At 43.9% G+C, this 14,222-nt stretch overlaps 1 protein-coding gene across 1 annotated transcript in view; it reads right to left on the bottom strand.

Annotated features, from left to right (window-relative positions):
- The window catches only part of baiap3 (BAI1 associated protein 3), a 77,566-nt gene that overhangs the window by 1,932 nt on the left and 61,412 nt on the right, over positions 1–14,222 (bottom strand). The window contains exons 23-30 of the mRNA XM_033040225.1: positions 13,119–13,187; positions 12,061–12,140; positions 10,611–10,719; positions 6,060–6,131; positions 5,005–5,088; positions 3,936–4,056; positions 1,288–1,411; positions 188–390 (exon numbers count right to left, since the gene is read on the bottom strand). Coding sequence (XP_032896116.1) covers positions 188–390; positions 1,288–1,411; positions 3,936–4,056; positions 5,005–5,088; positions 6,060–6,131; positions 10,611–10,719; positions 12,061–12,140; positions 13,119–13,187 — 862 coding nt within the window. The remainder of the gene's footprint in view (positions 1–187; positions 391–1,287; positions 1,412–3,935; positions 4,057–5,004; positions 5,089–6,059; positions 6,132–10,610; positions 10,720–12,060; positions 12,141–13,118; positions 13,188–14,222) is intronic.

Raw genomic sequence — 14,222 nt, 5'->3', positions numbered from 1 at the left:
TATAAACCAGCATCTGCAGTTCCTTCCTACAAAATCCTCTTTAGGTGCTATCCAGGCAAATCATACTATACGTAGGTACGCAAGAGAGACAAAAGGAAAATGCAGAATGTGGACACGTGCATTGTAAGATAAAACACTGACTGGTGTATTTTTCAACATATGAGTAGATCAAACTTTAATATCTTACCAGTGGAGTCAGGGTGTGTCAGTTTTAGAAATATCGGGGAGACACTTTTGATTCCACCGGCGACGGCCGGTTTCTGTAACCCGTGAATCTCCTGTAGCAACAATACAGCCTCTCCTGCAAAGTCATTAGTTGAAAGCCAGTCATGGTCCATGACTGTGAAGTGAACACAAGCTATGTCGTTGCTGCACTTCTCCGACACCGTGCTGAAAGAAAGTCACACTGTAGTAAGTATTGAAAAGTAGAATCCTTCCGTCTAAGTCTGAGATGGGTATCAGAGATAGGTAGATAGACACAAAATGTACTTGGAGTAACTTAGAGGGACAGGCAGTATCTGGAGAGAAGGTATGGGTGATGTGTTGGGGCGAAATCTTTCTTCGTCGCCCGTTCCTTCTCTCCAGAGGTGCTGCCTGACCTGCTGAAGAGTCTTGACCCAAAATGTCACCCATTCCTTCTCTCCAGAGATGCTGCCTGACCCACTGAGTTACTCCAGAATTTTGTGTCTGTCTTTACCCAAGAGTGTTTGGTGGGACAGTGTAGAGGGAGCTTATTCGGTATGTAATATGTTTTGTATCTGTCCCGAGAGAGACATTGGAGGACGTTTACGGTAGACAAAAATGCCTGGAGCATCTATGGAGAGAAGGAATGGGCGAAGTTTCGGGTCGAGACCCTTCTTCAGACCGATGTCGGAGGGGGGGCCGGGAAAAAGAAAGAAAGAGGCAGAGACAGTAGGCTTCTTGGAGAGCTGGGAAGGTGAGGGGAAGGAGGGAGAAAGCAAGGACTACCTGAAATTGGAGAAGTCAATGTTCATACCGCTGGGGTGTAAATTACCCAAGCGAAATATGATGTGCTGTTTCTCCAATTTGCGCAGGGCCTCACTCTGGCAATGACGGAGGCCCAGGGCAGAAAGGTCGGATTCGGAATGGGAGGGGGAGTTGAAGTGCTGAGGCACCGGGAGATCACGTTGGTTATTGCGAACTGAGCGGAGGTGTTGGGCGAATCGATCGCCAAGCCTACGCTTGGTCTCACCTGCATTTTATCAACCCAGTGCATGATGGGAGAAAGGATGCAGTAATTTAGATAACTGATGAAAAAATACTAACAAGATAAACTGCTCGTCGAAAATAGGGTGCAGTGTTTTATTCTTGACTTGTGTTCGCTGGCTCTTTGCTCCTGGAAAGAAGTGTTGAGGAGCGAGTTCGATGATGACAAAAGGATCACTGAGACCTGTAAACAGGGAGACCAAGAGAAAAGCCAATCATCAGCTTCACATATCTACACCTCATCCCTACCTAGCCCAAAAAATGATAGACTGGATTCCTGCAAATTGCAACGTTTGAAGATAGTATCCTGACTAACCAGTTGAGACCCACATCTCAATAAATAATCTTAGTGGGACCAAATTTAGCAGCTCAGTCTTGGAGTGAATTTGGAAACTGATGGCTAGAACAGTGGCACAGCGGTAGAGTTGCTGCCTTACAGGTCCAGAGATCTGGGTTCGATCCCAACTTCAGGTGCTGTCTGTTTGGAGTTTAAACGTTCACCCTGTGACTGCATACGTAATAATAATAATAATAATAATAATGGATGGGATTTATATAGCGCCTTTCTAATACTCAAGGCGCTTTACATCGCATTATTCATTCACTCCTCAGTCACACTCGGTGGTGGTAAGCTACTTCTGTAGCCACAGCTGCCCTGGGGCAGACTGACGGAAGCGTGGCTACCAATCTGCGCCTACGGCCCCTCCGACCACCACCAATCACTCACACACAGGCAAAGGTGGGTGAAGTGTCTTGCCCAAGGACACAACGACAGTATGCACTCCAAGCGAGATTCGAACCGGCTACCTTCCGGTTGCCAGCCGAACACTTAGCCCATTGTGCCATCTGTCGTCCCGTAGACCAGAATGGCTGAATTTGTAGATTTGAAGAGACTACATTTGATCAGTCTTTAATGACCAGAAAGAGGTTTTGTAATGACAGGAATAGTACAAATGTAAACACTGCTGGTTGCTCTGTCAACCCCACACTCTGTCAACAGCTTCATTTCAGTTTGGCCCTGGGAGTAAAGGCTTGTCAACTGAACCTCAACACTGGCAGCTCACAGATCCAAATCAAATGGAGAAGGTCATGAAAACAATTCAGACTAGTTACCAATAGCAGCTCTCCCTCTGTCAACCAAATGTATTCCATCATAAAGCCTCTACAGGGGCTTGTGCAGCTGATAAATCAACAATGAAAAATATCACACTTCTAAGCATCACGAATGACCTTGGGACAGTATTCTTTGTTGTAAAATAGGAAATAGCAACCTAAATGTGCACAACAGATTTTTCTCCCTATCCCTATTGTCTATTGATCCTAAATTAATTGCCTCACCCTCATCTCATAACTGTAAAACAATCCCTAACCGATCCCACTACACCATTAAACTCACCTGCTCTTCATTCGCAGTCAACAGTTAAGTTAATCACACTGCCTCAATGTGTCCCCATCATTTTGTATCAATCTATGACTAATCCTACATTCTCAGCATCACCCTGTCACCTGTATTAAACTTAAACAAATCTCCCTATCCACACCCCAAAGTCAATACTAATTAATACCACAAGCCTGCATTCTCCCATTTGAATGCACCTTCCTCCATTCAATCTAACCCGCAGTAACTAAGTCTTCACAAATGTAAAATCACTTGTTTTAAAAGATGAGCAAGCAAAGGTTAGTCAATATTCTCGTTAGGGCAATCACATAACATTAGGGATGTTGTTCCAAATGTAATCATCAATTTCGGGTTCCTGAGTTCTCTCAGTGTTTACAACCCGTGGGGGTGGCACATTGGTGCAGTGAGTAGAGCCGCTGACTCTGAGCGTCAGAGGCCCGGGTTCAATCCTGACCTTGGGTGCTGCCTGTGTGGAGTTTGCACGTTCTCCCCGTGACCACGAGGGTTTCCTCTGGGTGCACCAGTTTTCTCCCACTTCCCGAAGATGTGCAGGTTTGTGGGCTAATTAGCCTCTGTAAATTGCCACAAGAGTGTAGGGAGTGAATGAGAAAGTGGGATAACATACAAGTGGTGTGAATGGGCGATGGATGGTCAGAGTGGACTCGATGGGTAGACACAAAATTCTGGAGTAACTCAGCGGGACAGGCAGCATCTCTAGAGAGAAGGAATGGGCAACGGTTCGGGTCGAGACCCTCTTCACACTGATGGGCCTGTTTCCATGCTCTAAACTACCCTAAACAAAAGATAAACGGACACTCGAGTGCTAATGTACTTAAAAATCTCGGTGAAAGTTGGAGAAGAATCACGAATAGATGATTAAGCAAAGGTATTCAGCAAGGTCCTTTCATGTTTTCTGTCCATTTCTTGGAAATACCTCTATATATTTTTTTTTTAATGATTGCTTAATTTCTCCCACTCTGGAAGGAGGATTACAAAGTATCCCCTGTGTGGATCATAAGATCATGTGATAGGAGTAGGATTAGACCATTCGGTCCATCAAGTCTACTCTGCCATTCAATCATGGCTGATCTATCTCTCCCTCCCAACCCCATTCGCCTGCCTTCTCCCCATAACCTCTAACACCCATATTAATCACAAATCTATCTATCTCTGACTTAAATATATCCACTGACTTCTGTCTCCACCGCAAGGTATCCCACAGATTCACCGCCCTCTGACTTAAGAAGATCATCTGTGATTTGTTTCTAACTGGTATTAAAACTAAGTCTGGCAAATGTGCCACTCTCACCATTTGTGTCCAAAGCAATCAGGTTCGTTGCGTGTAAGATGTCAATGTACAGCTTGTGCTCAGCAACTTCATAGTGGCACTTGATGCAGAGCATTCCATATGGCGTTGGCTCCGGGGATTTCTGGAAAGGAACACTGAAATTAGCATTCCTTTACAGTGGAGTTATTCCTTCCCACATATTCCTCTCTCCTTCCATAATACCGATACTGCACTGCATCAAATCTGCTCATATTTGATCTGATGCCATTGGATATCGTGGGGCGCAGAGTCAATATGGAAGATTCCAAGGGCTACTGCTTCCTATTACACACTGCAGTGCCACCTCCTGGACATTTCCAGGGATTGTGTTGGAAGGCACTGGCCGATACAAATTGTGTGAGGTTATAACTATGTCAGATTGTTGCTGGATTTGTTGATGTTACAGTTTTCTTGATTTAGACAGCAATCCCAAATGTTCATGGACAACTTTGAGATATTCATATTCAGGACTAGGTCACCAGCCAGGCTGTTGCTGAGGATTTGTTCAGTTTCATCCTCAGTTCACACCAAAGATAGACACAAAGTGCAGGAGTTACTCAGTGGACCAGGCAGCAGTTTCGACCTGAAACGTCGACTGTTATTTTTCTCCAGAGAAGCTGCCTGGCCCACTGAGTTACTCTGGCATTTTGTGTCTATCTTCGGTGTAAATCAGCATCTACAGTTCCTTCTTACACATTTTCTCAGTTTACATCTCTGGACAGGTCAGCTGCAATTAACCAGCCTTCACCACCCTACCTCATCCCACGCTGCCGCTCTTTATCTCAATCAACCTCTCTTGTCTCCCGCCTATCATGGACACTTGCTTTGTTCTCTTCTCCCTTTCCTCCTGCTTCGTTGCAACTTAAAACGTGTTTGACTTTTAACTTTATGTGGTGCTGATGAAATGTTAACCCTGTTTCGTTATCCAAAGGTGCTGAAGTGGTTTCAGTATTTGAACTTCTGTTGGCTTTGTGCTATACCTGTCCTGGGAGTGTTTGGTAGCCAGTGTAGACGGAGCTTTGCACTGTAACTGATCCTTGTTGTACCTTACCTGCTGTTGTATTTTGGCCTGGTAGGCCTTCTCGATTAGCTCCTGTGTTGAGCACTTATTTAGATGCAACTCCTCCTTCAGAGCCTGTAGATCCAAGGTTCCAAAGATTAAAAGATGAGGAAAACACTTTATAAAGAAGGAAATCTGCAATTGTGCAACAATACATTCAGGGTTTGATCCATGGCAGTAATGCAGACAAGAAGCAGGAGTTGAAGTAAAGTGAACAGCCTAAGATATAATCAATATCTTGTTGAAGAAATGTCTAATGAATTGGGAGACAAAAAAACAGATAGGTTGGAATCAAGAATATTTTTATCGTCATCCTAAAAGAGTAAAATAATTGGAAAATGAGGAATGTGAGTGAGAGAGAAATTAAAGAAAGTTGTTGAGAGGAAAGAAGCAGGAATGGGGAGAGGGTGAAATTGAGGGGGCCTGAAGAGAAACTGCGTGAGAGAAATAGAGATACAGAAAAGAAGTGAGAGGGAGAGGGAGAGGGAGAGGGAGAGGGAGAGGGAGAGGGAGAGGGAGAGAGAGAGAGAGAGAGAGAGAGAGAGAGAGAGAGGAATTGAGTGACGGATTGCAGAGAGAGAAGACCAGGGAGAAGAGAGGATGGAGAGAGGCAGCAAAAGAAGTCTGGGTGCTGGAGAAAATATGCTTGGTCTCCTACTAAATTTTTTTCTAAGTAGCCATTCTGTTCAGAAAACAAGAAATATTTCAGCAGAAGAGGTTCCTTCGTATCTTTGCTCTCTATTCTTGCTCCATTTCTGCCTTTTTTCTGTGATATCTTTGTTCTCTACGCATCTCACGTTAATTCTTGATCTTAATTACCCTTGTGGCATGGATCCCATATTGCAATAACCTTTTCTGTGGAACACCTATTGAATCTTTTTTTCTGTTTCCAGTGTGAATCAGTCAGTCAGTCCAAACAACCTTTCCCTATTCCCCTTTTCTTTTGGACACTTGATTCCCCCCATAATTTCCCACTGTTGGTTACTTCCATGCTGAGATGTTCCAGGCATTGAGTCGCCAGTTAGTGTAAAACTAACACCATTTACCTTGTAACTTTCATTCCGTAAGCTGTGAATTGGCAACCCCTGTCCCTCAGCGTGAAAAAACACCACAAGAGCCTAGGGAGAAACAGAATTAATCTTCCAGAAATGCAGAACGTCACAGCATTTTGTGTGTTCTGTTGCTTTTTATTTGTATGACTGACTTGGCAAATGAAATTCCTCGTATGTTGCAAAACATACTTGGCTAATAAAGTATTATTGTATTGTGTTGTATTGTATCACACAGGACCCTTTAGACACCGGTCTGTGAACAAATGGCTGAACCATATTGAACCCCCGGGCTATGGTTTATAAAGACGCACGTTTTGCAGAAGGACCAGGGTAGATTCAGCAATGCACTGGGCCATCACTGTGACTTGCTGACAGCAGGTGATATTGGGCAAAGAACTGGAGCACCCGCAAGGTTTTTGTACAGGACGTCCTGAGGATGGACATGTTGGGGGGGGGGGAGAGATAACTAGTGGATGGATCAACATGAGGCTTCATGCCTAGTTGAGGGAGGGTATATGGCACTCAGAGAATGGGCTTACTTAGGGAAAGGGTGAATGGCTGGTAGTGAATCAGATCGATCAGTGCAGCCCCTTGTCATTAACTTTGAAGGATAGCCAGTAGAAATATAGATGTCATCCAGATAAGACTTAAAAAGAGAGAGGGAGGACATGCTTGTCAAGTGGTATAATCTCATTAAAGATATTGGAAATTGTGAAGAGTGATCCATTGAATGTGAAGGCTCGTGCTCTTCTGAAGCCAATGAGCTTATTGAGAACCAAAGTTGAGTCCTGTCACAGAAAGTTTTATGTACCTCTGGTATAAGCTGACATTTTAGTACAGGGTAGTGGAGATGTTACACTGTCAGACTATTCAGGTGGATCGTATACACTTCCGTGCACTCTTATCCGGGCAGTTCTGTCATTTAACATCTTTAACATCGGGAGAAGAATGGAAAACAGGGGAGAGACAGTGACTTTGCCTTCCATCACAGTGAGGAGGAGATTCACTGTGGTGGATGTTTGTGTAAATTGTGTGTCTTGTTAATTGATTCTTCTTGTTGTATGACTGCAGAAACCAAATTTTGTTTGAACTTCATTTGAGGTTCAAATGACAATAAACGGTATTGTGTTGCATTGTATTACAGAAACCGCATTTGTCACGTTATAAACACAAAGTTACAGGGAGCGGTTACATTACGGATATCCAATGGATGTGATGATCAGTGACAATTATATAGACATCAACTGTTGAATTGGAGGGTGCGAAACCTGGTGTAAGTTCCTGCCACGTGGCAGTTCATGTAATTAGTGCAAGAACACAGTTCACATTAAATCCGGAATCTGGCAGCCACAACAACGGAAGACATAACAAAGGGAGTGTGTACAGGAAATACTGGCACATTTGATCTGCATGTCGGAGACATCGTAACATCAGGGACATAAGCTTTGAAATGGATAGACAGTCAACAGAAACCAGCATACTAACATATTCCCATAGACAAAGATGGATGGACACATATTAACCGACAGGTGTGAGTATTGGAGGGAAGCTAACCGAGGGATGGCAGATTGAATCGGTAACCTGTTACATCAGGTTGGAAGATTCACATCCTGGCCATCAAAAGACTTGATGAGCTCAAATCAGAAATGATTTACTGCTTAAAACAAGGGTACTTTAGCATTGGATGACCAGGCATTCCATCCATGTTCTTTCAAGATGCTATTGCAATGCCAACAGTCTACACAAGCCATCGGGTCAGTTTAAGATGACTAGAGTTCTTAAAGATAGTGGAGACAGGGGATATGGGGAGAAGTCAGGAACGGGGTACTGATGGGGGATGATCAGCCGTGATCACATTGAATGGTGATGCTGGCTCGAAGGGCCGAATGGCCTACTCCTGCACCTATTGTCTATTGTCTAAAGGTTGTCAGTAGTTTGCAGTACAATAGAGAGTGTGTGAAAAGTAACAGGGAGTGCAGCAGAGATTATGTCTACGCTGATCCGCCATATTAACAGGATGGAGATTCGGGAGCAGATTGGTTGAACAGAGCATGTCTGAGGTCTAGCTGTCACTGCTGTCAACCCACGCTGTATCTCTAAAGGTAAAGCTAGCGATTTAGTTTTCCTTCATCCAGTTAAGTATACTGTGCCTGGTGCTCACATTGTGTTCGCCCCAGCATTGGGAAAAATCTAACATAGATCGGGATGCACCTTTGATTATTGTGCAAAGTAACCGTTCCAGTTGCCTGTGACTTTAAACCCCCATTCTCCAATTTGACCCATGTGTTTAGTTTCTTACACTGTTCCAATGATTGAACCCTTGAGAACAGTATGTCATCTTCCGGCATTCAAGGCTCAATTCTGAGGTTGAGGTTAATTTCAGACAATGATATTTGCAGTATTCTTCTCTCTCTTTCTCTCTCTCCCCCTCTCCCTCTCTCTCCCCCTCTCCCTCTCGCTCTCTCCCCCTCCCCCTCTCCCTCTCCCTCTCCCTCTCCCTCTCCCTCACTCTCGCTCTCTCTCCCAGTCTTTCTCTCTCTCTCTCTCTCTCTCGTATTGGAGATTTCACTTTCATCTATCTAAACATACTTCCCTGGACACACTTGTTCATTCCTATCCTTCACCAGCCTCTCTGCTGTTACCATCACCTCTTATGTGAGTGACTCTCTTCTGGTCTCCACACTACTCCTCCCTTTGCAACTTTTAATGTGTATCATTTCAAACTCGTTTCAGCACTGATGAAAGATTGAGGACCTGTACCACTAACTTTTGTTCTCTCTCCATAGATGCTGATTGCATTTCGGAGTATTTCCAACACTATTTCTAATAGGGGTGGGTCTCCCTGGAGAGAAGGTTTATAGAATTGGGAAACAGGATACCAGTTGAATCAAGGAATTAATTTTGAATTTTAAAGTGGGGGAATATTTTAAAGTAGTTACAGGTTTTTGGTGAGGCCATGCTATAAATGATACCCATTACTGCACAAAATATCTTTGTGATGAAACCATTTCCATTATGCACTTTGCAGCCAATTCTAAAATAATGTATTATTCAATGAATATTAAACAGACACGGAAATCATTTTGGGCCAAATGACATGAAAAGCCACTAAGGTCTCCCTCATCCCCTCTACATCAATTATTCAAGGAGCGTTTCCTCAACTTAGTTAAGGCAATAGAGCCCAGCTATCTGTTATGTTTTAATACTACATATACCGCTGCCCCTAGCACCAAACACACACCCCTTACTGAAAGAATGGGTCCTTACTTTGCACACTTGCTATCTGGTCACCCTACTCCAGCAGGACATCCAACATAAGACAGTAGAAGCAGCCTAGAGCAGATGAGAACAAAGACATCTTGAGACCAAGAAATATTTATGGAGCTTTAGGCATAAACCCACAGAAATATTGTCCTAAATTAGATTCTGTTAACAAATGGATATTGACTGGAACTCCCTTCCCAAACCTTAACAGGTAATATAGCCTCCATGTAAGGTCACAGTGACAACCACTTGAGTTCAATCCTGTCTGTGTGGTGTTTGAACATTTTTCCTGTGACCACGTGGATTTTCTCCAGTTTCCTCCCATATCCCAAAGATGTGCTGGATGGTTGATTTAAATTGCCTCTGTAAATTGCCCCTAATGTGCATACGAATGGCAGGATCTGGAAGGTGTTGATGAGAATATGAGGAGAATAAAAAATGATTTAAGGAAAATGGTGGGTTGAAGGTTGACGCAGACTTGCTGGGCTGAAGGGGCCTGTTTCAGTGCAATATCTTTTCTTTAGTCAGAGGGTGGTGAATCTGTGGAATTCATTGACACAGACGTGCTGTGGCGGGCAAGTCACTGGATATTTTTAAGGGAGAGATAGATAGATTCTTGATTAGTACGAATGCCAGGGGTTATGGGGAGAAGGCAGGAGAATGGGGTTAAGAGGGGAAGATTGATCAGCCATGATTGAATGGCGGAGTAGACTTGATGGGCCGAATGGCCTAGTTCTGCTCCTAGAACTTATGAACATATGATATCCCTCAATGATACTATGTCTCTGAACTGCCACTTTATTTCTAATTTGTGTTCACTGTAAATGGACAAAGTAAAATAACAGCTTTGAACTTGGAATCAAGCAAATGATTGGTACCCACATTAAAATATCATTTTAGCTGCACAATGTTTTCCTTCACTGTCTGCTTCCTGGAAACTGGCGTGTAACAAAAAAGACTTACAAAGTTGAAATGTGCCTGCGGGAATGATCCTTAACAAGCCAAGCAACCATTCAAGGAGCCCAACTATTATTCTGTACACTAAACAATGGTCAGAGATTGACGGTAGAAGTAAGCTGAACAAACAAAGCAACAACATGTAATGTGAAAATGAAGATCTTTGCATCTTTTTTTTGTGTGCAGTATTAAGCGTCTCTTCATGTGGTCACGGTCAGGATACAATGGATACAGATACAGTTGGCTGCCACATAGAAATCCGAGCACAGAGTGGGAACGGGCTTGGTCAAGTGTTGGTGACTGGACCTCGTTCTGTGTTCTAACCTCCAGAGTAAAGTGAAATCGCTCGTAGAATTCAGCCGACACCCCAGTATTTGTAGTTAATGCTTCAGCAACCAAATCCAACAGCAATTTCCACAAAGTTGCCAATATCCTGAGGAAATACAGAAAAATCCATTGGCAGTGACGTACAGAAGAAGCATTGAATTTGGTTTGGTTCAAAGGCTCAACCAGTGCAACAATAGAAGAAGGGTCCTGACCCGAACCATCACCTATACTTGTTCTCTGCCTGACCCACCGAGTTGCTCCAGCACTTTGTATATTTTTTTGGAAAGCAGCATCTGCAGTTCCGTGTTTCTACACGTGGAAGGTTAGCTCTTGAGTCAATGGGACAGATTCTTTTCAAGATGTCCATAATACTGCAACAGTTGTAGTCAAACAAGGTATAGAGTAAATATTGGAGGTGGACAAAAATGCTGGAGAAATTCAGCGGGTGAGGCAGCATCTATGGAGCGAAGGAAATAGGCAATGTTTCTGGCCGAAACCCTTCTTCAGACTTTACGGCCCGAAACGTTGCCTATTTTCTTCGCTCCATAGACGCTGCCTCACCCGCTGAGTTTCTCCAACATTTTTGTTTACCTTCGATTTTCCAGCATCTGCAGTTCCTTCTTAAACATAGAGTCAATATTAGAGTTTTAGAAACTGCAGATGCTAGAAAATTTAAATAACAAAAGGAACTCAAGGTCTATGAGCTGAAAATTGACTATTTCTCTTTCCAGCAAATTCTGTTTATTTAAAATAGAGTGAACCACCCTATGTACTATCTGAGTCTTTTCTCCCATTCAAGTAGAGCATGTTGGTTTTTGTTCAATCAAACTGTCCCAGGGCAGGTACATCATTCATTAGATGAGTGTAAAGTTTCCTCAAATTTAATCAAGTGTGATGTGAGTATTCTTCAGTTGCTGCAGTAAAAGTCTCAAACACTTCAATCCTCTCAGCAAATTAAAAACAATAACCCCAAATGCACTTGATTTATCTTTTTGATAGTACGATAAAGACTACACTTCAGTAATACTCAATTGGCTGAAATGTACTTTGGAATATATTGCTATAGAAGTCTCTACAGACATTTCTGTAGGGTGGCACAGTGGCGCAGCAGTAGAGTTGCTGCCTTACAGCGCTAAAGACTCAGGTTCGATCCTGACTATGGGTGCTGTCTGTATAGAGTTTGTACGTTCTCCTTGTGACCAAGTGGGTTTTCTCTGGGTGCTCCGATTTCCTCCCACAGTCCAAAGAAGTACAGGTTTATAGGATAATTGGCTTGCGTAAAATTGTAAATTGTTCCTAGTGTGTAGGATAGTGCTAGTGTAGGGGGTGATCGCTGGTCAGCGAGGACTCGATGGGCCGAAGGGCCTGTTTCCATGCTGTATCTCTAAAGTAAAGTAAACGCTTTTGTTTTCTGTATTCGGTTTGGATTTTTGTTGAATTGATTTACCTGCAGAGATTCTCCTGCACTAGCCATTCACTGAGGATGATTAGATTATCATCGAGGAATTTCATCAGAGGAGATACTGCCTGCAACAAGACAGAAACAGGTGTGGGTGAGGGTATCCCGGTCGAGCCCAATCTAACCTGGCCCAATGTTCTCAGATCGACTGTCGAAGAAGGTCTGAAGAAGGGTCTCGACCCGAAACGTCACCCATTACTTCTCTCCAGAGACGCTGCCTGAGTTACTCCAGCATTTTGTGTCTATCTCCAATATTCTCAGAGATGCACGCCCCCACATCAAATGCCGCTGAAAACCCGGCTCATTTTCCATGTGACCCTCCTCTTGTTGTTCATCAATCCCCTTATGAGATTGGTCCCTGGGATGGCGGGGCTGTCATATGAGGAAAGATTGAAAAGACTGGGCTTGTATTCACTGGAGTTTAGAAGGATGAAGGGGAAATCTTATAGAAACATATAAAATTATAAAAGGACTGGACAAGCTAGATGAGGAAAAATGTTCCCAATGTTGGGCGAGTCCAGAACCAGGGGCCACAGTCTTAGAATAAAGGGGAGGTCATTTAAGACTGAGGTGAGAAAAATTTTTTTCACTCAGAGAGTTGTGAATTTATGGAATTCCCTGCCACAGAGGGCAGTGGAGGTCAAGTCACTGGATGGATTTAAGAGAGAGTTAGATAGAGCTCTAGGGGCTAGTGGAGTCAAGGGGTATGGGGAGAAGGCAGGCACGGGTTATTGATAGGGGACGATCAGCCATGATCACAATGAATGGCGGTGCTGGCTCGAAGGGTCGAATTGCCTCCTCCTGCACGTATTTTCTATGTTTACCTCCCAGTGCCCACTCAACCGCCTCCTCTGAGAACTCAGCGCAAAGGAGAGGTCAGCTTCCTGCTTAATCAGGCTGACACTCACACCGGGGAGATTGCTGTGGCTTTGGTGCATCTCATCATTGACCAGATGTGTGGGGAGCAGAGACAGAGAGTTGCCAAAGCCCCCATTGCTGAGCAGTTCCCGTGCATTCTATTACGGCAATCTCACCAAGACACGTACATCATCAGGTTGGATGGAGTCCGGAGACAGGCTAACGTGCTGAATGTACTTCCGCAAGTCAATGACCATCTGTAAAAAACAAGTCCATGGAAAACAGAAGTCAGACTGCTAATTGAGGAAATGTCCACATTTCTACCAATGTGATCTCTTCACCCTGAGGGTGTGGACCAATTCAGTGGTTGGTCTCAGTAGGTACATGCTTACCCCTGGGTTCCAAACAGATCATACCCCAGTACCACTGATCAAACCTGGCCCCAGCCATGTCCCAACGGCCTCAAATCAATTAAAAAAAAGACACAAAGTGCTGAGGAAGGGTCCCGACCTGAAATGTGATGTTCTTCAGGGATGTTGCCTGATCCGCTGAGTTACTCCAGCACTTCGTGTCTTTTTTTTGTAAACCAGCATCTGCAGTTTTTGGTTACTGGAACAGATCCACCTTGGCTAAATCAGTTACATTTCTAGAGGATTAAATTGATCTCCACTAGGGTCATGCAGCACAGAAACAGGCTCGTCATTCCAACTTGCCCATGTTGACAAAGGTGCCCTATCTATGTTGGTCCCATCTGCCATCCATTGGCCCATATCCTCCCAAATCTTTCCTATCCATGTACCTATTTAAATGTCCTTTATATGTTGTTATACTAACTGCCTCAACTACCTCCTGTGGCAGCTCATTCCATATACCCTCCACTGCCCATGTACATTACGCTAAGTCAAACTGATTTCCCAAAGGGAACACAACAGCTAATTAGATATTTCTGGAGGATCAAATTCACAAGTTTTAGGAGTAGAATTAGGCCATTCAGTCCATCGAGTCCACTCCGCCATTCAATCATGGCTGATCTCTGCTTCCTAAGAGACCATGCCCCCTGAGGGAATGAGTTCCACAAATCTGAAAATGGGAATTAGGAATGCCAAACTCAATCACAAACGGCGGATTGAGGAGCACTTCCATAACAACTCTGACCCCAGGCGCATGTGGCAAGGAATCAAATCCCTTGCCGATTACCATAAAGTTAACACCCCTCCCCCAGACAACGCCACCCTTCCGGACGAGCTAAACCATTTCTATGCTCGCTTTGACCGAGATAGCAAAACCCCAGC

This window comes from Amblyraja radiata, chromosome 22, assembly GCF_010909765.2.
Source record: "Amblyraja radiata isolate CabotCenter1 chromosome 22, sAmbRad1.1.pri, whole genome shotgun sequence".
In the NCBI taxonomy this organism is placed as follows: domain Eukaryota; kingdom Metazoa; phylum Chordata; class Chondrichthyes; order Rajiformes; family Rajidae; genus Amblyraja; species Amblyraja radiata.
This window is presented reverse-complemented; position numbering and strand designations above follow the sequence as displayed.